The sequence below is a fragment of the Salvelinus fontinalis genome, chromosome 34 (assembly GCF_029448725.1).
Source record: "Salvelinus fontinalis isolate EN_2023a chromosome 34, ASM2944872v1, whole genome shotgun sequence".
NCBI lineage: Eukaryota > Metazoa > Chordata > Actinopteri > Salmoniformes > Salmonidae > Salvelinus > Salvelinus fontinalis.
The window spans coordinates 36,642,414-36,666,606 of record NC_074698.1 but is presented as its reverse complement, the minus strand read 5'-3'; the positions used below and the strand labels follow the sequence as shown (position 1 = coordinate 36,666,606).

Genomic DNA, 24,193 nt, shown 5'->3' with positions numbered 1-24,193 from the left:
GAAGAGTCCTGTGTTTCATCATTAATACATAGACTTTATTTTCTCCTCCTCTGGTGTGTGATTGTAACACAAACAAACTGACAGCAGTGTGGGATCTGGATCAACTCATCTTGGGTTCTGGCTGTGCACAGCTGGGAATAGGATCCACCCAAACCTGTGACCTTTTCCCTTCCTCCTCTCTAATACAGTCTGTCGTCTAAAAACACCACTAGCTTCTCAGGACGGAAGCCCCACCTTTTACCTAAACCTCAGAGTGCAGGCAGAATCAGTGTTCCATCACAAACACACACACACAAAGAAAAACACTCAAACACAGGCTCACTGACTGAAAGGTTAAAAGGTGACCAATCGACAGTTTTTACACACAGTAATGCCGGTTCTAATACAGTACAAGGCCCAGAGACGACGACAACGCCCACAGAAAGGTCTGAATCTCTGAACGAATGGGAGCCTGTTTCAGCAGGAGGCTCTTCAGCAGGACGTTCTGAGGCTCAGCCATAGAGTTAGAAAGAGGACTCATCTTAGTATCTGTGGTAGAAGCCCTCAATGGCAATGTCCATGCAGAAAACGGGCTATATACAGTACATCTATCTAGTCTAGCTCTATGGGCCCAGCTCTAAATGTGTCGCTTATTGGTTTCCTAGCCTAGGGAAGTACTGCTGCTGGTTGGGTTGCTGTTACTGCTACAGGGTGACAGGAAAAGTGCTGCTGCTGTTTAAACAGGTTTCTGTTACTGCTTCAGTGTCTGAACAGGAAAATTGCCGCTGTTGGGTAGGTTGTGTGACTATGACATAGTGGGCCATACCTTTGCCCTTGTTAGCAAGACTAATTAGCCCTAGTTTCTTTATCCTGATGATACGGTTATCTTAGCCTCAGTTACAACTCATGTTAGTCTACACTGGCAAGGATTTCATAAATTCCTAGATTAAGGACCAGAGCACAGGAGGTTGGTGGCACCTTAATTGGGGAGGACGGGCTCATGGTAATGGCTGGAGCAGAATACCTGGAATGGTATCAAATACATCAAACACATGGTTTCAGTCATTACTACAGCTGATCCTCCCTCAGCAGCCTCCTGTGGACCAGAGGTAACCTAGATTAATGACCAGAGGTAACCTAGATTAATGACCAGAGGTAACCTAGATTAATGACCAGAGGTAACCTAGATTAATGACCAGAGGTAACCTAGATTAATGACCAGAGGTAACCCTCCTATATACTCCAAGTTACCCCACTTTGTTATCTCAAAGCAGGGCTCTTTAACTCAAGGAAACGTCACCCGGCTTGCCATCCTTTCCCTCTCCTCCTCCATGTCAGGACAGGATGCCCACAGAGGCGGAGCTGCATGTAGGTTTGGAAGACGTTCTGGCTGCTGGATGAATAACATTCTGTAACAGCTCATCTCTTCAGCAGTTGTCAGATCTATATTATGGAAGTGGAGACGGTCAAGATAAGAGTGCCGTGTTTGAAACATGTATGTTGTGTGGTGAGTGTCAGCATATGTACGTTTGTGTATGTTGTGTGTGTGTGTGAGACAGTCAGTTTTTCACGCTGGCGGCTCCGTTTTTCTCTCCGTTGGCACCTGGCAGGGTGTAAGGCAAGGCGGGACCCTTTTTACTAGGCAGGGTCAAGGGCTGGCGGATGTTCAAGCGGTCTTTCTCTGCCTCTGCATCTTCGTCATAGCGGTCATCATCTTCTTCCGCCTCGCTTTGGCGGGGGGAGGAGTGGCGCGACAGAGACGGAGATGGGGGCACAGAGGCCGGTCTAGGGTAACGGAAACCTTGGGCCTGAAAAGAAAGGTTGGTGGGGTTTAGAGGGTAAGACACAGACAACACGCCACGGCTGTGTTTAGACAGGCAGACACATTCTGATATGTTTTTCACCAATTGATCTTTTGACCAATCACGTCAGATGTATTTCAGATCTGATTGGCCAAAATACCAATTAATTAAAAAAGATCAGAATTGGGCTGCCTGTCTAAACACAGCCAGAGTAGCATAGCAGTATGTTGAATCTCTGACACTTTCTCATAAGATTTACTAATCCAGATGTTTATTTCATATATGAAATGAGATGCACAGGGGTGTCCAACTCAATCCCGTCAGGTGTTTTTTGTTAGTTCCTTTCAAATTGTATCCAATTAGGACAGAGACAACCAGGTGAGGGGCGTGCCTAATTAATATGACCTTAATTGATAAAGTACAAGGGAGGAAGGAAAACCTGCAGACACTCAGCCCTCCAGGTAATTGTGTAAACACCCCTGTTATAACCCCCAGGCCTCCAGGTAATTGAGTAAACACCCCTGTTATAACCCTCAGGCCTCCAGGTAATTGAGTAAACACCCCTGTTATAACCCCCAGGCCTCCAGGTAATTGAGTAAACACCCCTGTTATAACCCTCAGGCCTCCAGGTAATTGAGTAGACACCCCTGTTATAACATTCAGGCCTCCAGGTAATTGAGTAAACACCCCTGTTATAAAACAAAAATAGTCCAACTAAAAAGGTTCACTACAGCAAATTCCTACTGAATGGGTAAAGAACAAATGTTTTACTAATCTCCCCCGGGCACCATTATAGGTAGTTTCCAATGGTGGAGAATTATTTTCATTATAGGTAGTTTCCAATGGTGTAGAATTATTTCAAGTAAGTACCCATTGTTATCCAAAAGGAGGAAACAGCATCTCCTCTCCATACAGACAGACAGAAGACAGACAGACTTACAGTCTCAGAGTCATGAGGTTGGTAGAAGTAGGTATCCGGGAAGGCTTTAGCCAGGGCCATGTGACGAGCTGATATGTAATACTGAGAGAGAGAAAAGAGGAGAGATAAGATGATAGTTATAGTAGAACGGTTGACATTTCTTCTCTTGGTAAAGGTGAAAGTTCTCACCCTGCCCAGATATCTCCAGTCCAGAAGGTCACTCAGGCGCTCGGTGCGGTTCCGCTGGATGATCCTGGCGCGCCGGCTCTGCTGACAGAACTGGAACAGGTACGATGTGAGCTGGTTACATGACTCATCAACCCCTCTGTACCGTCGATCAAGGATGTAGATTCCTGAGGTAGAGTACAACAGCATTAGTCAAATCTACTGGAGATCAGTTGGTAGAGAATGGCGTTTGTAATGCCAAAGGTTGTGTGTTCAATTCCTGCTGGAACCACCCATACGTACAATATATACATGAATGACTGTCTCTTTGGATAAAAGCCTCATCTAAATGACATATCATATTGGGACCATTACTTCTCTAAATGTAGAATGTTTAATCAGCCCCTTGGAAGACACTAAACAACCTGGACTTGGACCCATTCTGAACACACCGTATGCTGAGGGATCCGCTATGTGTTCCTCCATGAAGCAGCCAAACCCAGAGAGGTTGGTAGAGATTGAGGGGATCCCCATGACTGTACACTCAGCTGAGAGAGAAAGATTGAAGTAAATATACGTGTATATGCCATACAGCCAATGTACAAGACAACCATATCTCCATGGTTCATAGTATCTATAAGAGTCTACCTGGTGTATATCCCCATGGTTCATAGTATCTATAAGAGTCTACCTGGTGTATATCTCCATGGTTCATAGTATCTATAAGAGTCTACCTGGTGTATATCCCCATGGTTCATAGTATCTATAAGAGTCTACCTGGTGTATATCCCCATGGTTCATAGTATCTATAAGAGTCTACCTGGTGTATATCCCCATGGTTCATAGTATCTATAAGAGTCTACCTGGTGTATATCCCCATGGTACATAGTATCTATAAGAGTCTACCTGGTGTATATCCCCATGGTTCATAGTATCTATAAGAGTCTACCTGGTGTATATCCCCATGGTACATAGTATCTATAAGAGTCTACCTGGTGTATATCCCCATGGTTCATAGTATCTATAAGAGTCTACCTGGTGTATATCCCCATGGTACATAGTATCTTTAAGAGTACCTGGTGTATATCCCCATGGTTCATAGTATCTATAAGAGTCTACCTGGTGTATATCCCCATGGTTCATAGTATCTATAAGAGTCTACCTGGTGTATATCCCCATGGTACATAGTATCTATAAGAGTCTACCTGGTGTATATCCCCATGGTTCATAGTATCTATAAGAGTCTACCTGGTGTATATCCCCATGGTTCATAGTATCTATAAGAGTCTACCTGGTGTATATCCCCATGGTTCATAGTATCTATAAGAGTCTACCTGGTGTATATCCCCATGGTACATAGTATCTATAAGAGTCTACCTGGTGTATATCTCCATGGTTCATAGTATCTATAAGAGTCTACCTGGTGTATATCCCCATGGTTCATAGTATCTATAAGAGTCTACCTGGTGTATATCCCCATGGTTCATAGTATCTATAAGAGTCTACCTGGTGTATATCCCCATGGTTCATAGTATCTATAAGAGTCTACCTGGTGTATATCCCCATGGTACATAGTATATATAAGAGTCTACCTGGTGTATATCCCCATGGTTCATAGTATCTATAAGAGTCTACCTGGTGTATATCCCCATGGTTCATAGTAAGAGGGGAACACTCCAAGATGGCAGCCTCTTACAAACTCTTCATAATCCATCGGCAGGAGGGGAGAGGTGGAGGACAGGAACTCTGGGTGGAAGATCACCTAAAAGGATGATGGGAAACACAAATGAAGCAGGGGATGAGGACAGAGTTGACCAGATGAAAGAGATGCACTTCCACCATATTATTTACACCAGTTTTACAAGTCTTCCAATCAGTGCAGAAGAAGGGGAAGAGAGGAATTATTTTGAAGCAGTTGAACCCATTTGACCCCCAGCTCTGCAGCAGGTTGGGCTATGGTTTCTAGTCCAGACTGGCCTGTGCATCAGTCGTAGGATAGTGTTATAGGAATGACATTTGTGTGACGGGAGGGACCAGAGCAGAGCACAGTGTGACGGTTATGTATTTGTAAAGTGTCAGTATGGCCCACATGTCATCTCACTAGCAAATGAGGACACAATGGCAATGAGCCTCTGGCCTTTGTGTTTTTATCCTGGAGAATTGTTGACATAGGCTATGTAACGTCGTCTCCGGCTGGAGCTGCCTAGTACTTTTAATTATCTAATTAATTCAATCAATCTACCTTGACGCGGTCGGCAGAGCTGTTGAACAGGCCGATGCGGCGAATGCAAGTGAGGATGGGGTCGTTGCTGTCCTCCAGCATGTTGTGGGTACAGATGGGAGGCTGGCACTGCCTCTGGGTGGCAAATATGGCACGCTTCATCATGGTGAAGTCGTCCTTGTCCAGCATCTTGGACACGTCCGGCAACTGCCCACTAATCCAGCACAAAGGTAGATTTTACTAAGGGTGTAAAATACAAACTAGCACAAAAGCTCTGATGAAGGCCAAGAGGCAGACACATAAGCTTGAATCAAATGTATGTGGGTTTCCCTTCTCTTTAACTAACACAAAGGTATTCATACAAACTGTAGTCTATAAGTTCTCTTACAGTAATAATGGTTCAAGTACAGGGATTCATATGGTTTTACAGGACAGTGATTCCTACGGGTTTACAGGACAGTGATTCCTACGGGTTTACAGGACAGTGATTCCTACGGGTTTACAAGACAGTGATTCCTACGGGTTTACAAGACAGTGATTCCTACGGGTTTACAAGACAGTGATTCCTATGGGTTTACAAGACAGTGATTCCTATGGGTTTACAAGACAGTGATTCCTATGGGTTTACAAGACAGTGATTCCTATGGGTTTACAAGACAGTGATTCCTATGGGTTTACAAGACAGTGATTCCTATGGGTTTACAAGATAGTGATTCCTATGGGTTTACAAGACAGTGATTCCTATGGGTTTACAAGACAGTGATTCCTATGGGTTTACAAGACAGTGATTCCTATGGGTTCATACAGTTCTTGTACTGGTAGTTCAACAGCACAAATGGGGATTCATAGAGGTCCACTTACACCAGCAGTGATTCATAAAGTTTCTTTCCGAAGCGTTCTTTCACTGTATGAGCGGTATCCCTGCCATGGGGATGTTAAAACAGAGTCAAGTTATTAGTCACTATAAATACATACGTTTACTTATTTTCTCACATGCAAGTGTCTCCCTCTGTGGCAGGAAACAGCCATGATGGTGTTGTCATTACCAGAGCTGCTTCCTGACTGCTTGGCCTTTCAGCGTCTCCACGTTGAAGTTGTTGGTCCGCGCAGGCATGATGAAGAACGCAACGACAGTCACATCGCTGTGGTTGACCTGAGGGAGAGAGAGGAGGCAGGGAGGGAGTAAATACATCTAACTAACCGACAGACAGGCATGATGAAGAACGCAACGACAGTCACATCGCTGTGGTTGACCTGAGGGAGAGAGAGGAGGCAGGGAGGGAGTAAATACCTGCAAGATTCTTGAATACATCTAACTAACCGACAGACAATGGGTATGTACACTCACACAGGCACACAGTGCATTCAGAATGTATTCAGATCCCTTGACTTGTTCCACATTTTGTTACGTTACAGCCTTATTCTAAAATGGATTTAAAAAACAATAACCCATAATGACAGTGAAAACAGGTTTAGAAATGTTTGCAAACGTATAAAAAAATATTTTAAAAATACCTTATTTACATAAGTATTCAGACCCTTTGCTAGGAGACTTGAAATTGAGCTCAGGTGCATCCTATTTCCATTGATCATCCTTGAGATGTTTCTACAACCTGGAGTCCACCGGTGGTAAATTAAATTGATTGGACATGATTTGGAAAGGCACACACCTGTCTATAGAAGGTTCCACAGTTTACGGTGCATGTCAGAACAAAAACCAAGCCATGAGGTCAAAGGAATTGTTTGTAGAGCTCTGAGACAGGATTCTCTGGTCTGATGAAACCAAGATTGAACTCTTTGGCCTGAATGCAAAGTGTCACGTCTGGAGGAAACCTGTCACCATCCCTACAGTGAAGCATAGTGGTGGCAGCATCCTGCTGTTGGGATGTTTTTCAGCGGCAGGGACTGGGAGAATAGTCAGGATCGAGGGAAAGATGAACGGAGCAAAGTACAGAGAGATCCTTGATGAAAATCCGCTCCAGAGCACCCAGGACCTCAGACTGGGGCGAAGGTTCACCTTCCAACAGGACGACGACCCTAAGCACACAGCCAAGACAACGCAGAAGTGGCTTCAGGACAAGTCTCTGAATGTCCTTGAGTGGCCCAGCCAGAGCCCGGACTTGAATCAAATCGAACGTCTCTGGAGACCTGAAAATAGCTGTGCAGCGACACTCCCCATCCAACCTGACAGCTTGAGAGGATCTGCAGAGAAGAATGGAAGAAACTCCCCAAATACAGGTGTGCGAAGCTTATAGCGTCAAACCCAAGAAGATTCAAGGCTGTAATCGCTGAAAAAGGTGCTTCAACAAAGTACTGAGTAAATTATCTGAAGATTTTTTGTTGTTGTAATACATTTGCAAAAATGTCTAAAAACCAAAAATCTATTTTAGAATAAGGCTGTAATGTAACAAAATGTGGAAAAAGTTGAGGGGTCTGAATACTTTCCGAATGCACACACATCCTCTGATACACGTGTGTACACACACGCAGTGCCGGACACACGCACACAGTGCCGGACACACGCACACAGTGCCGGACACACGCACACAGTGCCGGACACACGCACACAGTGCCGGACACACGCACACAGTGCCGGACACACGCACACAGTGCCGGACACACGCACACAGTGCCGGACACACGCACACAGTGCCGGACACACACACACAGCTTACTCTCAGTAGATAGTTGAGTCTGGCCAAAGCTTCCAAGAAGATATCAGCTCCTTTGTTGCTGAACTCATACCTCCCAGCGATGAACAGGAACAGACACTTGTCCAGGTTGAAGTCCAGGTGCCTGGCGGGTGGGACAACAAAAACCATTCAAGATGAGACCAAATGATGCAATCCTGACATCACCTGACCACATGTCCAGACCAGGGTTGGGGTCAATTTCATTTCAATTCAGACAGTAAACCGACATTCCATTTTTCCTCAATGCTTCTCTATGAGAATTGATATTGGAATTCAGGTTATTTCCTGAATTGAAATGGAACGGACCCCAACCCTCATCCAACCACATCATTCATTTATTCCCTTGTTCTCCATAATCAAGATTTAAAGCATTAAAATGAAGGTTGGGGTATGTAGAATTAGATAACGAGATTGAGAATCTTAGCAAATTAAAGAAAAATACCACAAAGTATATTTTGCCATTTGTTTAATTAGTCCACTGTTGATTTGGTCTCAAAATGTCAGCAATCAAGTTTTTTTGGTGTTGTTCCCCTTTAATTCAGGTGAGCACCAGACAGATAGTTGTGTTTGGCTAACTGTGTTTCTGTAGTCACTTGTGATGGAGTTTTCAAAACAATGGCCACTGGATTGATGCAAATAGTCATGATTCTGCCAGGTAGTCATAGGCTACTTTGTATTTACCTTTGAATTGTCTTTCCATCTACCCGAAAACAGTTAGCGATGCTAATGATAGTCTAACGGCTAAGTGCACAGCAGGGCTTGACATTCAGGTAAATTTGAGACACACTGGGCCAGTGCCAACTGAAAGCTACTGGCCCGAAGAAAAAAAATACAAGATCTGACAGCAGGTGATTTTATATTTCATTTCGTGGGCTGAGCAAGTCGCCTATACAGGGTTCATACAGACATTGGAAAGTCAAATTCAAGGACTTTAAATTATTTTTTCAAGCACTTAATTGTAGGCAAATTTTGAAGGAGCTACATTTTATGTCATTGTTGTAATAGCATATAGAAGAACATCCCCCCCAAAGCGTTTGCACTATGAATAATGCATTCTGTTTTAAATAGGCCTAACCAATTGTATTATGCATTGACATTCACATGACTTTTACATTCTAAAATGTCACAATAATGTGGACATTGCCTGACTAAATAGACAGCATGCTCCCGACACAAACACAATAATGAGTCTGTCCATGTGGAGTCAGTCTCATCACTTAAAAAAATAAGTGAACCTACTAAGCAAGTCAGTTAAGAACAAATTCTTATTTACAATGACGGCCTACACCGGCCAAACTACCTTTGTATAGAAAACCAAGTTGACGCAAACATTCAATGTTATTTTCTTATAATAACCGCATATGGTTTTACCGCAACAGACTTCAATAGAAACAGCGGGAAACAATCGAAAGCACCTGAATCCCTCAAAAACTGATCAGAAATGAAATCACGTAATAATTATATTGGAGCAGTAGAAGTTGTAAATCGGCTACCATAACCAATGACTTCTCAACAACCAAATAGTCGAGAAGAAATGTCTGATTTTCAAGGTAGGATATTCCATGATGACTGAATTGCGCATCGCCAATATTCAAATAAGACTTTGAACGTTTTACCTGGGTTGCATACCCATTCTGGCCTTAGCATTTACTGGTAGATAATAACTTGTAACATCTTTCCTACTGCTTTCCTCAACACAACAACCAGCTGTTTCAGAGCTGCGCGCTCTTTCTGCGCATCAGATTATCTATAGGCCGTGTGCAGCGCGAGTGATAAATAACCGACGTAACGAACGAAAAGCTTTGGGAATCCATTTTTATAAATAAATTATATAGCCTAGATTAAAACTAGCAATATTAAAATATGTTTTCCACTGGACAGGGGGCCACTGATGGAGGGTTTCTAAACCTCCCCTGTAAGTCAAGTCCTGACACACACAGACAGGGGCGTTCCCGTGACGATGTTGCCTCTTCAGAAAGTGGATTTATTTTTGGTCAATTGCACATTACTGTTTCAATAAATCATGATAAAAAAAGCTATGCAACTGGCACTCTAGCGAAAATGTCACTGGCACCCTTGCGACCAAAACATGTGTGTCGCACTGTTTTGGTCACAATATCAAACCCTGAAAATGATAGTGTCAATAAGGTTCAAGCAACAGGCTGTTTCTAGGGTTGTCTATTAATATGATAGGGTTAGGGTTGTCTATTAATATGATAGGGTTAGGGTTGTCTATTAATATGATAGGGTTAGGGTTGTCTATTAATATGATAGGGTTAGGGTTGTCTATTAATATGATAGGGTTAGGGTTGTCTATTAATATGATAGGTAACTTTGTCTTCCTCCAGTGGGCAATCACTGGGCAAAAACTGGTTGAATTAACATTGTTCCCAAATCATTTAAACAAAACAAATATCATAATGTTGAATCAACAAAAAAATCATCAACATAAGGGAATTTCTGATTTTCTTCACCCAACTTTGAACCTAAATCTAATGTGATGGTGATCATGTTTTGTTGAAATCACATTAGTTGACAACTCAACATAATGAAAATCAAAAATAGACATTGAACTGACATCTGTGCCCAGTGGGTCAGCAGTATGTATATATAGTATATTTGTGTTTGGGTGGTGACCCCACTGACCCATAGAAGTGACCTCTGATGAACTCCTGGATACGGTTCTTGCTCTGGGCGTGCAGGTTCTGGAACTCATGCATGGCAGAGAACTTCTTCACGTTCAGCCCGTTAGGGGTGATTATGTCTGTGGGGTGGGGTGGCGGGGGAGAAGGAGAGAGAGGAAGAACAGGAGCGGTAAAAGGGAGAGAGAGAGAGAGAGAGGGAGAACAGGAAAGGGAGAGAGAACAGGAGACGGCGAGGTAGAGATAACAAGAGAAGAGAGGTAGATAACAAGAGAGAGGAGAGGTAGAGATAACAGGAGAGGTTAGCCAGACAGTCAACTAAGAACAAACAAAGAGGTTAAAAGGTTAAAAAACAGAGACTTGACTGGAATTCCTGTGACAGGCATGCACACACACACACCTGGTTTCCTCTTGAGCAGGTGCTCTGCCTCAACGGCTGTGATCTGAGAGACGGTGGTGAAGACATGAGCGCAGCGCGCCGCTGTCCGCTCCAGACAATACCGATGGTAGATCTGTCTATCCCCCGCCTCCTTATCCACATTGAACTGAGACAGAGAGAGGACAATTCCAAATCGTCAATTCCACTCACCAAGACTAAGCTATTACCTACTATGAGATAAAGTTAATTGAATAAATAACTTGCAAAAAAATGTATTCTCAATTATTTTTGATCATAAAACAAAGCTTATCCAATCCTATCTGATCTAGAGTAGTGGCTATGGTGAAGAGGCTGGGAGACACTGACCCACAACGTTCAGCAGTTGTGGGTCAAGTAAATAGCACATCAAATAAGTGCTTTCACTGTTTTAGTGGAGAAATCCAGGGTCGATGAAACAGGACAGACTAGATGCTAAAAACCAACATGCTAAAAATGCTACGGTCCTGCCCGCCCCACCTTCCACACACTTACGTAACTCTGGAAGGATCAGATTGGTATCATCAGTCTGGTAACAGTTCCCTTTCAGATCTACACTAGTGAATACTAAGTAGGGGACTAGGGTAAGGGGTTGATTTATGATCAGGACAAAATATACTAGCTAGGGTGACAACTGACCTTCAAACAACCTAGAATGACCCACAACACTTACTGTGAGGTCAGTTACCTGTAAATGATGGTGAAGATGCACAAAGACAGAACATAGTAAACATGACATCCCAACCCTGACCAACACACACCACAGATCACGACATCATCACGTGTACACACAAACACACCCACACAGATGCACTCACGTCGGCGAGGTTGTTGTAGAAGTCCACACTGCCGGCACACAGGTAACGTCCCAGCAGGGTGGCGTGGGTGGTGAAGATGGTTGCCACGGGCAACTGTCTCTGTCTGCATAGCGCCAAGCCCAGGCCTGCCAGCCACTCATGGAAATGGGCCAGGATATGGGGAGGCTCCTCACACTGTGCTGCATACTGGAGGAAGACAATGTGGGGTTAATATAATGGGCCAGCATACTGGAGGAAGACAATGTGGGGTTAATATAATGGGTCAGCATACTGGAGGAAGACGATGTGGGGTTAATATAATGGGCCAGCATACTGGAGGAAGACGATGTGGGGTTAATATAATGGGCCAGGATACTGGAGGAAGACAATGTGGGGTTAATATAATGGGCCAGGATACTGGAGGAAGACAATGTGGGGTTAATATAATGGGCCAGCATACTGGAGGAAGACAATGTGGGGTTAATATAATGGGCCAGCATACTGGAGGAAGACAATGTGGGGTTAATATAATGGGTCAGCATACTGGAGGAAGACAATGTGGGGTTAATATAATGGGCCAGCATACTGGAGGAAGACAATGTGGGGTTAATATAATGGGCCAGCATACTGGAGGAAGACAATGTGGGGTTAATATAATGGGTCAGCATACTGGAGGAAGACAATGTGGGGTTAATATAATGGGCCAGCATACTGGAGGAAGACAATGTGGGGTTAATATAATGGGTCAGCATACTGGAGGAAGACAATGTGGGGTTAATATAATGGGCCAGCATACTGGAGGAAGACAATGTGGGGTTAATATAATGGGCCAGCATACTGGAGGAAGACAATGTGGGGTTAATATAATGGGTCAGCATACTGGAGGAAGACAATGTGGGGTTAATACAATGGGCCAGCATACTGGAGGAAGACAATATGGGGTTAATATAATGGGCCAGCATACTGGAGGAAGACAATGTGGGGTTAATACGGAACCTTATACAGAATACTGTTACTAATGAACTGCAACCTTGCACTGACACAAGTCATTATTCATCTGGCTGGAACAGTGGTCGCCAACCGGTCCCTCTTCAAAGCATTCCTAGTCTATTAAATATTTCTGTAGAAAAGCCAACGAACGATAAAGGCTTGCGCTCCTTTTTTAAATCTTGTTGAGCTGTTGCTGGTAGGTGCACTTGATTCAAAAGTCCTGCGCACCGGGTAAGCAAAGTGTTCCCATGAGACAAACTCTGCATACCCGGCAAATCTGTGACTAAATCGAGTGCACCTGCTGCGCTGCCCAATTGGAAAGCTCAAATCACCGTGGATACAGAGCTTCCATGACCCTGGGCACAGCCAAGTTTAATAGGCTACTAGTCTACATAAGATTTAATCACTTTTAAAACCATGACAACAGAGACTGTCAACGAATACAGCAAAGAGCTACTGTTATGATGAGTGTTTAAGTTTATATTCAGCTCTGTCACTGTTTATATTCAACACGCGCATCTCCGTACTTCTGCTCGGGCTGCAATGAATGAGTAGCCAAGTACCGATAGCCCTGCGTTTTATTATTATTAGCAGCTCGTCGTGTCGATTTTAATATTAAGGAATAATTCACTTTCTCTGGTCATAGGAACAACATGAATTTGTCTATGAGGCAGATGCGGTGCGACCGAGTTTGGCCATCAGGTGGAAGACGCTGTCCCCTCTCTCTGGTCAGTCTCACCGGAGGAAAGGAAGGAGAGAGCAGGGACCGTGAGACGCTGTCCCCTCTCTCTGGTCAGTCTCACCGGAGGAAAGGAAGGAGAGAGCAGGGACCGTGAGACGCTGTCCCCTCTCTCTGGTCAGTCTCACTGGAGGAAAGGGAGAGCAGGGACCGTGAGACGCTGTCCCCTCTCTCTGGTCAGTCTCACCGGAGGAAAGGAAGGAGAGAGCAGGGACCGTGAGACGCTGTCCCCTCTCTCTGGTCAGTCTCACCGGAGGAAAGGAAGGAGAGAGCAGGGACCGTGAGACGCTGTCCCCTCTCTCTGGTCAGTCTCACCGGAGGAAAGGAAGGAGAGAGCAGGGACCGTGAGACGCTGTCCCCTCTCTCTGGTCAGTCTCACCGGAGGAAAGGAAGGCGAGAGCAGGGACCGTGAGACGCTGTCCCCTCTCTCTGGTCAGTCTCACCGGAGGAAAGGAAGGCGAGAGCAGGGACCGTGAGACGCTGTCCCCTCTCTCTGGTCAGTCTCACCGGAGGAAAGGAAGGAGAGTGCAGGGACCGTGAGACGCTGTCCCCTCTCTCTGGTCAGTCTCACCGGAGGAAAGGAAGGAGAGAGCAGGGACCGTGAGACGCTGTCCCCTCTCTCTGGTCAGTCTCACCGGAGGAAAGGAAGGCGAGAGCAGGGACCGTGAGACGCTGTCCCCTCTCTCTGGTCAGTCTCACCGGAGGAAAGGAAGGAGAGAGCAGGGACCGTGAGACGCTGTCCCCTCTCTCTGGTCAGTCTCACCGGAGGAAAGGAAGGAGAGAGCAGGGACCGTGAGACGCTGTCCCCTCTCTCTGGTCAGTCTCACCGGAGGAAAGGAAGGAGAGAGCAGGGACCGTGAGACGCTGTCCCCTCTCTCTGGTCAGTCTCACCGGAGGAAAGGAAGGAGAGAGCAAGGACCGTGAGAGGTGGTTGGGAAAAATCGTTTTGAACGGTCATCTAACTCGGAATTCCAAGTCGGAAACTCGGGCATCTTTCTAGAGCTCCGACTTTCCGACCTGAAGATCACTGACGTGGCGATTTGACCTCGTTGACCGTCAGATGCAGGTACCATTAGTCCAGTAAATTAAAAAAGACAATTATTTAAATTCATGCCCCACAGTGACTCACAAGTGCTAAACCAACGGATCTATTTTGTTATCAAAGCTCGAGTTTTGAAATATAATATGGTCTGATTAACAATATTGGCAGGCCAATGATATAGCCAATATGCTGTGCTAATGTATTAGGCCTACTGCCCAAACCTCATTCCTACTAAACTGTGTGGGTTAATGTAAAGACAACGATCTGAGCAGTAGATCTCAGCTTGCTTTTTGACTGCGAAAGTGATCTTGACTCAGAAAAGGTTGGTGACCACTGGGCTAGAACCCCCTACTTCCCTGTTATAACAGTGAGCAGTGTGTAGGCCACACCCCCCTTATCCCCATTCAACCCTTTATCCCTGACCCTCCCTGGCATCAACCCACCTCTCCTAGTAACCCATTATCCCTGACCCTCCCTGGCAGCAACCCACCTCTCCTAGTAACCCATTATCCCTGACCCTCCCTGGCATCAACCCACCTCTCCTAGTAACCCATTATCCCTGACCCTCCCTGGCATCAACCCACCTCTCCTAGTAACCCATTATCCCCGACCCTCCCTGGCATCAACCCACCTCTCATAGTAAACCATTATCCCTGACCCTCCCTGGCATCAACCCACCTCTCCTAGTAACCCATTATCCCTGACCCTCCATGGCAGCAACCTACTTCTCCCAGTAACCCATTATCCCTGACAGCAACCTACTTCTCCCAGTAACCCATTATCCCTGACCCTCCCTGGCAGCAACCCACCTTTCCAAGTAACCCATTATCCCTGACCCTCCCTGGCAGCAACCCATTATCCCTGACCCTCCATGGCAGCAACCTACTTCTCGCAGTAACCCATTATCCCTGACAGCAACCTACTTCTCCCAGTAACCCATTATCCCTGATCCTCCCTGGCAGCAACCCTTTATCCCTGACCCTCCCTGGCAGCAACCTACTTCTCCCAGTAATCCATTATCCCTAACAGCAACCCACTTCTCCTAGTAACCCATTATCCCTGGCAGCAACCCACCTCTCCTAGTAACCCATTATCCCTGACCCTACCTGGCAGCAACCCACCTCTCCTAGTATCCCATTATCCCCGACCCTCCCTGGCATCAACCCACCTCTCCTAGTAAACCATTATCCCTGACCCTCCCTGGCATCAACCCACCTCTCATAGTAACCCATTATCCCTGGCAGCAACCCACCTCTCCTAGTAACCCATTATCCCTGACCCTCCCTGGCAGCAACCCACCTCTCCTAGTAACCCATTATCCCTGGCAGCAACCCACCTCTCCTAGTAACCCATTATCCCTGACCCTCCCTGGCAGCAACCCACCTCTCCTAGTAACCCATTATCCCTGGCATCAACCCACCTCTCCTAGTAACCCATTATCCCTGACCCTCCCTGGCAGCAACCCACCTTTCCAAGTAACCCATTATCCCTGACAGCAACCCATTATCCCTGACCCTCCCTGGCAGCAACCTACTTCTCCCAGTAATCCATTATCCCTAACAGCAACCCACTTCTCCTAGTAACCCATTATCCCTGGCAGCAACCCACCTCTCCTAGTAACCCATTATCCCTGACCCTACCTGGCAGCAACCCACCTCTCCTAGTATCCCATTATCCCCGACCCTCCCTGGCATCAACCCACCTCTCCTAGTAAACCATTATCCCTGACCCTCCCTGGCATCAACCCACCTCTCCTAGTAACCCATTATCCCTGGCAGCAACCCACCTCTCCTAGTAACCCATTATCCCTGACCCTCCCTGGCAGCAACCCACCTCTCCTAGTAACCCATTATCCCTGGCATCAACCCATTATCCCTGACCCTCCATGGCAGCAACCTACTTCTCCCAGTAACCCATTATCCCTGACAGCAACCTACTTCTCCCAGTAACCCATTATCCCTGACCCTCCCTAGCAGCAACCCACCTTTCCAAGTAACCCATTATCCCTGACCCTCCCTGGCAGCAACCCATTATCCCTGACCCTCCATGGCAGCAACCTACTTCTCCCAGTAACCCATTATCCCTGACAGCAACCTACTTCTCCCAGTAACCCATTATCCCTGACCCTCCCTGGCAGCAACCCTTTATCCCTGACCCTCCCTGGCAGCAACCTACTTCTCCCAGTAATCCATTATCCCTGACAGCAACCCACTTCTCCTAGTAACCCATTATCCCTGGCAGCAACCCACCTCTCCTAGTAACCCATTATCCCTGACCCTCCCTGGCAGCAACCCACCTCACCTAGTAACCCATTATCCCTGACCCTCCCTGGCAGCAACCCACCTTTCCAAGTAACCCATTATCCCTGACCCTCCCTGGCAGGAACCCATTATCCCTGACCCTCCATGGCAGCAACCTACTTCTCCCAGTAACCCATTATCCCTGACAGCAACCTACTTCTCCCAGTAACCCATTATCCCTGACCCTCCCTGGCAGCAACCTACTTCTCCCAGTAATCCATTATCCCTGACAGCAACCCACCTCTCCTAGTAACCCATTATCCCTGGCAGCAACCCACCTCTCCTAGTAACCCATTATCCCTGACCCTCCCTGGCAGCAACCCACCTCTCCTAGTAACCCATTATCCCTGACAGCAACCCATTATCCCTGACCCTCCCTGGCAGCAACCCATTATCCCTGACCCTCCCTGGCAGCAACCTACTTCTCCCAGTAACCCATTATCCCTGACCCTCCCTGACAGCAACCCATTATCCCTGACCCTCCCTGGCAGCAACCCACCTCTCCTAGTAACCCATTATCCCTGGCAGCAACCCACCTCTCCTAGTAACCAGGCGGTCAAGAAGCCAAAGAGGACGGCGTCGTTGGCCTCGCGGTCGAACCAGGGCACCCCGATAGAGAAGTTGTCCCACAACTCTTTTTTCCACTTATCCAGGTTCCAGGCAGTGAACGCCACATCTATCAGCACCACGTATGGACTGCCCTCAATCAGCCAACGACCAAAGTACACCTGGGGTGAAGAGAGATGGGGGGGGAGAGAGAGAGGGGGAGAGAGAGAGAGAGAGGGAGAGAAAGAGTGTGAAAGAGAGAGGAGGGGTGAGAAAGAGACTGGGATCAGTGTTTTTAAAGTAGCTTGCTAGCCAGGCAGACATGGTCTGGTGCTGTTAGCCATTGTGTCGCTACACAACTAGCATATTTTCAATGTGGTCACAGTCTGGACCTAGAGTGTTTGACATGTATATGTTTATTTGTCATTGCCCAGTACACAACTTACACAACTTCCAGTCCTCAAGTAAGGACGATTACGATTAGAGCACAGTATCGCTCTCATCCAATCAAATGATCTGACCTCACTACACAGGGCTTTCCCATGGTGCACTGCACTGCTATGACCCTGCACACCTAGAATGCCAAGGAGTGACTCAGTATGGCACACACACTTACACATATGAACTACACATACACACTAAACACACGCTACAGACTGCCTACCAGAAATAGACAGCAGTGTGTGTGACACTGATACAGCCTTTAACCTTTTAACAGAAATACCAGAGATTAGAACGACAAGGACAGAGAGTGAAGGATAGAGTGAAATAAATAGAGAGAGAAAGAGGGACACTATGTGCGTGTGTGGACGTGTTCAACTATACTTGTGGGGACCAGAAGTAAACATGTATTTTTGACCAACTGGGGACATTTTGTTAGTCCTCACAAGGTCAAAGACTATTTCTAGGCGGTTTATGGTTAAGGTTAGAATTAAGTTTAGGAACTAGGGTAAGGGAAAATATGATTTTGAATGGGAATGACTTGTGTGTCCCCACAAGGTTAGTTATACAAGACTGTGTGTGTGTGTGTGTCCTGGGGAAAGGCCAATGCCATAGACCAGTGTCAGGTGGGGTCTTGGGGTGTACAGGGGCTTTTGAGGCAAGGTTGACGTCAGGAAGTAACCGATCAAACCTTTTTAAAAACTGAAGGACACTGCTTAGAAATGCTTAAAATGGAATAATACTGCTTTTAACCTCATCATAATCCCCCAAAACTTAAATTGCAAGGACGTGAATAAGTTATGTATAGCTAATGTTTTTTTCTGTTGTTGTCAACGTCACGATCGAGAACCAATGGTAATTCAGGAAGCTGTACACACACAGGCTAGTTGAGGTAAACATTCTAATTAGAAACTTCACACTGGGTTCTAAAAAGGTAGTTTTAGTCTCATGGATTTATACTCCTTTGCTGCATTTGGTGCTAGTTGGTGCTAATGTTACATGTAGCTCCTTTAAAGCGACAATCTGCAGTTTGGTAAAAAGCTGAGGGGTGGGGCTGGGGAAATGTAACCACTCAAACTCAGACAGAGCTATGGACGCAAGGACTGACCATCCATGATACAACACTGATAGTTTAAACCATGTTTGATTTATACAGTGTTTGTTTATGTTTACAAACATTGGAGTAAAACAAGCTTATATATTGTGGGTTCTGATGGGGTACGACAGTTAAACTAAGCTCATGAGGCATTTATATAAGTTATATTCTTAAAGAATCAAAATGGGTACATATTAACTTCTAAGTCCAAAAATGGATGAAGCAACTGAGGATTTCCCCTTTAAGTCCTTTAATAGTGCCAGCAAACTGGTGTGGGTCTCTGTGTGGGTCTCTGTGTGGGTCTGTACCTTACATCCACTGGAATTCATCTTGTCTATGGCTCTCTTAAGGGCAGGGTTGGTGGGCTCGATCAGCTCCACCTGGGTGCGGACGTTACTCTCCACGTACGGACCAACCAGGAAATAGTTTTCTCCCCATTCCTCTGCCGTCAGACGGGCTTTGGTCTGGATCACTGTGTAAATCCCACCAACTGCACAGAGGCACGGACCAAGATTTATTACTAACATACTGTCGTTACACACAGAACCAAGAGTTATTACTAATATACTGTCGTTACACACAGAACCGAGAGTTATTACTAATATACTGTCGTTACACACAGAACCGAGAGTTATTACTAACATACTGTCGTTAGACACACACAGTGATACCTTTGTTGGCCACCTCCCATGCGATCTCGAAGAGGACAGCATCCTCCAGGTCAAACTCCTCATCCCACTCCTCCAACCCCGACAGGGAGGTGATGGACAGGCTGCGAGCCAGAGGCATGCTGGGAAGGAAGAACAACACACATGGTTTAGACATGTCATGAGAGACACATTGTTTTTAGGAAGGAAGGGCACATTCAGCTGGCAGAGATAAAATAGCTGAAGATGTACAGTTAGACATGGGGGTCATCATTGAGGTGGAAAAGAAATGGGGTTAGGAGTAGAGTTGGTGAGGTTAAGAGGTGAGGTTGAAAAGATACCATTGGTTAGGAGTAGAGTCAGTGAGGTTAAGGGGTGAGGTTGAAAAGTTACCATTGGTTAGGAGTAGAGTCAGTGAGGTTAAGGGGTGAGGTTGAAAAGTTACCATTGGTCAGGAGTAGAGTCAGTGAGGTTAAGGGGTGAGGTTGAAAAGTTACCATTGGTTAGGAGTAGAGTCAGTGATGTTAAGGGGTTAGGTAGTAGAGTCAGTGAGGTTAAGGGGTGAGTTTGAAAAGTTACCATTGGTTAGGTAGTAGAGTCAGTGAGGTTAAGGGGTGAGGTTTTAAAGTTACCATTAGTTAGGTAGTAGAGTCAGTGAGGTTAAGGGGTGAGGTTTTAAAGTTACCATTGGTTAGGTAGTAGAGTCAGTGAGGTTAAGGGGTGAGATTGAAAAGTTACCATTGGTTAGGAGTAGAGTCAGTGAGGTTAAGGGGTGAGGTTGAAAAGTTACCATTGGTTAGGAGTAGAGTCAGTGAGGTTAAGGGGTGAGGTTGAAAAGTTACCATTGGTTAGGAGTAGAGTCAGTGAGGTTAAGGGGTGAGGTTGAAAAGTTACCATTGGTTAGGAGTAGAGTCAGTGAGGTTAAGGGGTGAGGTTGAAAAGTTACCATTGGTTAGGAGTAGAGTCAGTGAGGTTAAGGGGTGAGGTTGAAAAGTTACCATTGGTTAGGTAGTAGAGTCAGTGAGGTTAAGGGGTGAGGTTTTAAAGTTACCATTAGTTAGGTAGTAGAGTCAGTGAGGTTAAGGGGTGAGGTTTTAAAGTTACCATTGGTTAGGTAGTAGAGTCAGTGAGGTTAAGGGGTGAGGTTGAAAAGTTACCATTGGTTAGGAGTAGAGTCAGTGAGGTTAAGGGGTGAGGTTTTAAAGTTACCATTGGTTAGGAGTAGAGTCAGTGAGGTTAAGGGGTGAGGTTTTAAAGTTACCATTGGTTAGGAGTAGAGTCAGTGAGGTTAAGGGGTGAGGTTTTAAAGTTACCACTGGTTAGGTAGTAGAGTCAGTGAGGTTAAGGGTTAAAGTGAATGTGTGTGCTCACTTTCCAGCGTTTTTACATATCAGTATCCTGACCTCCAAATAAATGTTGATGTAAATGAACAATAATTTCTTATTCTTATCATTAGCGTACCGCTGGTGGGACAGCCTTTAATATCTGCTGGTTGAATATACACTATTTTAAAGCATCAGTAGAAGCTATACACAGCTTGTTTACATTGTCTCCTATGACAAAGAGTATAATGCAGTGGTGAGATAAAGATGCAGAAGGAAATGTCTGTGTTTGCTGCCCCAAAACAGAAGAGTTAACATGAACACACTGTATGACATGACTGACTCAACTCACAACCCAGGTCATCTAAGAGTGTGTGCGTGTGTGTGTGTGTAAAAAGTACTGTATCCAAATCTGATAACTTGATCAAATGACACCAATGATGCTATAGGCCCATAGTTTTTGGTCAGTGGTACAGGGGGAACTTTCTAGACTTAAAAGACATCATGAGTCATCACCATGCTCTGTACCCCCAAACAACCACCCATAAACAACCACCCATATACAACCAGACCCTGGGAGTGGTCTCCCTAGGCAGATGGGTTGCCTCCCACAATGTTAACAATGTTCCAGCATAGGTCTGGGATTTTTATTTTACCTTTATTTAACTAGGCAAGTCAGTTAAGAACAAATTCTTATTTTCAATGACGGCCTAGGAACAGTGGGTTAACTGCCTTGTTCAGGGGCAGAACGACAGATTTTTGCCTTGTCAGCTCGGGGATTCGTTTTTGCAACCTTTCGGTTACTAGTCCAACGCTCTAACCACTAGGCTACCTGCCGCCCAGATTGCTAAGACCATTGAGAGAGTGGATGGTTACAACTACCTCAGTCACTCAGCTTAGAGAGAACTGGGGCGTCGTGGTCTAAAAATATGTCAGTTAAAAATGATTATTTATATTTTATTTCACTTGGTCCCCACACCCCTTCAATGGTAATTTAGTCTGTTGCTCCCCCTAAGGTCACCCCCCCCGACAGTCTTTACTCTGCCTCCACCCCAATGGACATGTATTTATTCATCACTGCTACAGTTATTACTGTGTCCCCATCTATGCTGCTATAGTCTATGTGGCGGGGGATATATATATCACACACACAGAACACACACACCTCTCTCTCGTGGGACTTCTTCCACATTGCTTGCTCTTTGGGGATTTTAGGCTGGGTATCTGTAGAAGTATTTGTGACAGCTGCTGATGTCAAAAGGGATTTATTAAATACATTTGATTGACTGATTCACTGGTCTACTTTGCAAACTGAGAAGGCTGGATCAAAATGACGTCAGAATGGGAGAGTTGGTTTATGTTCAAATGAGATGTGTTGAGACCAGGATATCGGTTGGAGAGCAGCGGGGCAGCTGAGTGTTTGGCTCCTTCACGGCCCAAAGAACTGCCAGACTGGCACACACACCTTCATTCTTTAAAAAGTCAATGAGAAGAGGCTCTTCTGTGTCTTATGGGGTTCTAGGAGTGTGTGTGAGAATGAGAGAGACAGTATGCAGTGTGTGTGCATATGGGTGTGTGTGAGAGAGAATGTGATCTGTGTGTGTGTGAGAGAGAGAGTGAAATATTTGTGGAAGTACAGTCATCAACTGTAATGTCGAGTAGTGGAAGAAAAGAGCAGGAAATGTAGAAGAGGTGGGGGGGAGGGAGAGGACAGGTAGAAGAGGTGGGGGGGAGGGAGAGGACAGGTAGAAGAGGTGGGGGGGAGGGAGAGGACAGGTAGAAGAGGTGGGGGGGAGGGAGAGGACAGGTAGAAGAGGTGGGGGGGAGGGAGAGGGCAGGTAGAAGAGGTGGGGGGAGGGAGAGGACAGGTAGAAGAGGTGGGGGGAGGGAGAGGACAGGTAGAAGAGGTGGGGGGAGGGAGAGGACAGGTAGAAGAGGTGGGGGGAGGGAGAGGACAGGTAGAATAGGTGGGGGGAGGGAGAGGAAAGGTAGAAGAGGTGGGGGGGAGGGAGAGGAAAGGTAGAAGAGGTGGGGGGGAGGGAGAGGAAAGGTAGAAGAGGTGGGGGGGAGGGAGAGGAAAGGTAGAAGAGGTGGGGGGGAGGGAGAGGAAAGGTAGAAGAGGTGGGGGGGAGGGAGAGGAAAGGTAGAAGAGGTGGGGGGGAGGGAGAGGAAAGGTAGAAGAGGTGGGGGGAAGGAGAGGACGAGGAAGAGATGGAGGGAGCGAGAGGATGAGAGAGGTGCAGGTGGGTGCTGAGTAGAGCCTAGGACCAGGAAGTTACTACACTATTTTAGTGACATGTTCTGACCAGACAATCTTGTCATGCCAGAGAAATACTGAATGTGACACACACCCCTCAGCTTTTGTGAAATAGCTGGGACAACAAACGATGCTGGTGACACACAGCACCATGATGAAATATTGCAGGGTGATTTACGACACTAGTTGCAGCAGCCCACGGGTGGTTGACTATTGGCATGCTGTGGCTCAGGCAAAACCAACTCCCATGGTTTCAGACTGTTGTTGGCCATGTAGAGACATTTCATATAGAGACGGTCATAATACTGTAGTGTAACACACTTGTGATGATCGAACAAATGTTCTCCCTCTTTTTTTTTTCTCTCTCTCTCACACACGAGCCAATTTGATGAATGATAGAGTTGTAAAAGACAGAGGAGACCCACTCGGCCCAGGGCAGGGTAATATAAATCATATGATAATCTACGTCACACTGACCATGTCTGAGGCTACTTTCTCTTCCTGACTATGAATGAAGTCCATTATACATTCGAAAGAAGCCTGTAGGGCTGCCTGGGAACAGGTTGATGGCTACTAGTACTGTCTGAGGCTACTTTCTCTTCCTGACTATGAATATAGTCCATTATACATCCTAAAGATGCCTGTAGGGCTGCCTGGAAACAGGTTGATGGCTACTAGTACTGTCTGAGGCCTCCTCTTCGCTCGTGCCGCTCAGTCACACCTCCTCTTCGCTCGTGCCGCTCAGTCACACCTCCGACACAAACACTCCAGCAGCGATCAACACACTATCATTTATAAATATGAAACACCGCTTTGTTACTAATAATGATTACAATGTAACGTGTTTACTGTCATCCGTTACATTGCGACGACACACTGTATCAGGAAAGACTGCTTGCCCAGCCAGAACACAGTGTGACTATGACAGCAAACACATCGCGATGCAGAGGACGCTCTCCTTACCTCGGCAATAATACACGTACTCATAGGCTATACGTTCCAGAAAACATGGAATTATCATCAGGTTACTTACCCTAAACCGGTGTCGTACCAAGTTCGGTAAAGCAAGCTATGGCAACATTGGCATCTGTTTCAATCAATCAACAAAAAAACTTGAGATAGCAGAGGGGGCGGAAGCCTCACTCGAATGCTGGAGATCCACATTGGTTTAATGCACAGT

The 24,193-nt window shown here is 45.9% G+C and overlaps 1 protein-coding gene across 2 annotated transcripts; it reads right to left on the bottom strand.

Moving 5' to 3' along the window:
- Nucleotides 1–13: 13 nt before the first annotated feature.
- LOC129833982 (glycogen [starch] synthase, muscle-like) lies at nt 14–24,193 on the bottom strand. Of its 2 annotated transcripts, XR_008756159.1 has the most exons (17): nt 24,047–24,193; nt 19,459–19,577; nt 19,096–19,277; nt 17,241–17,432; nt 11,655–11,840; nt 10,822–10,966; nt 10,426–10,543; nt 7,762–7,882; nt 6,133–6,239; nt 5,948–6,007; nt 5,108–5,300; nt 4,501–4,627; nt 3,318–3,413; nt 2,890–3,053; nt 2,722–2,802; nt 1,209–1,787; nt 14–1,116 (listed from the first exon to the last, which is right to left on the bottom strand). XR_008756159.1 is itself a non-coding variant. In XM_055898799.1 (16 exons), the coding sequence occupies exons 2-16, from the start codon at nt 19,574–19,576 to the stop codon at nt 1,539–1,541; spliced, it is 2,139 nt and encodes a 712-aa protein (XP_055754774.1). In that variant the 5' UTR covers nt 19,577; nt 24,047–24,193; the 3' UTR covers nt 14–1,538. The 2 variants fall into 2 exon arrangements, 1 of the variants encoding a protein (XP_055754774.1); XM_055898799.1 differs by having other exon boundaries at nt 14–1,787.

Excerpts from the sequence above, each read along its gene's own strand:
- LOC129833982 (XM_055898799.1), bottom strand. The coding sequence starts at position 19,576 with ATGCCTCTGGCTCGCAGCCTGTCCATCACCTCCCTGTCGGGGTTGGAG. Across the intron at positions 4,628-5,107 it reads GCTCTGCCGACCGCGTCAAG|GTGATCTTCCACCCAGAGTT; the intron begins GTAGATTGATTG and ends TCATCCTTTTAG. Across the intron at positions 3,054-3,317 it reads AGCGGATCCCTCAGCATACG|GAATCTACATCCTTGATCGA; the intron begins GTGTGTTCAGAA and ends ACTCTACCTCAG.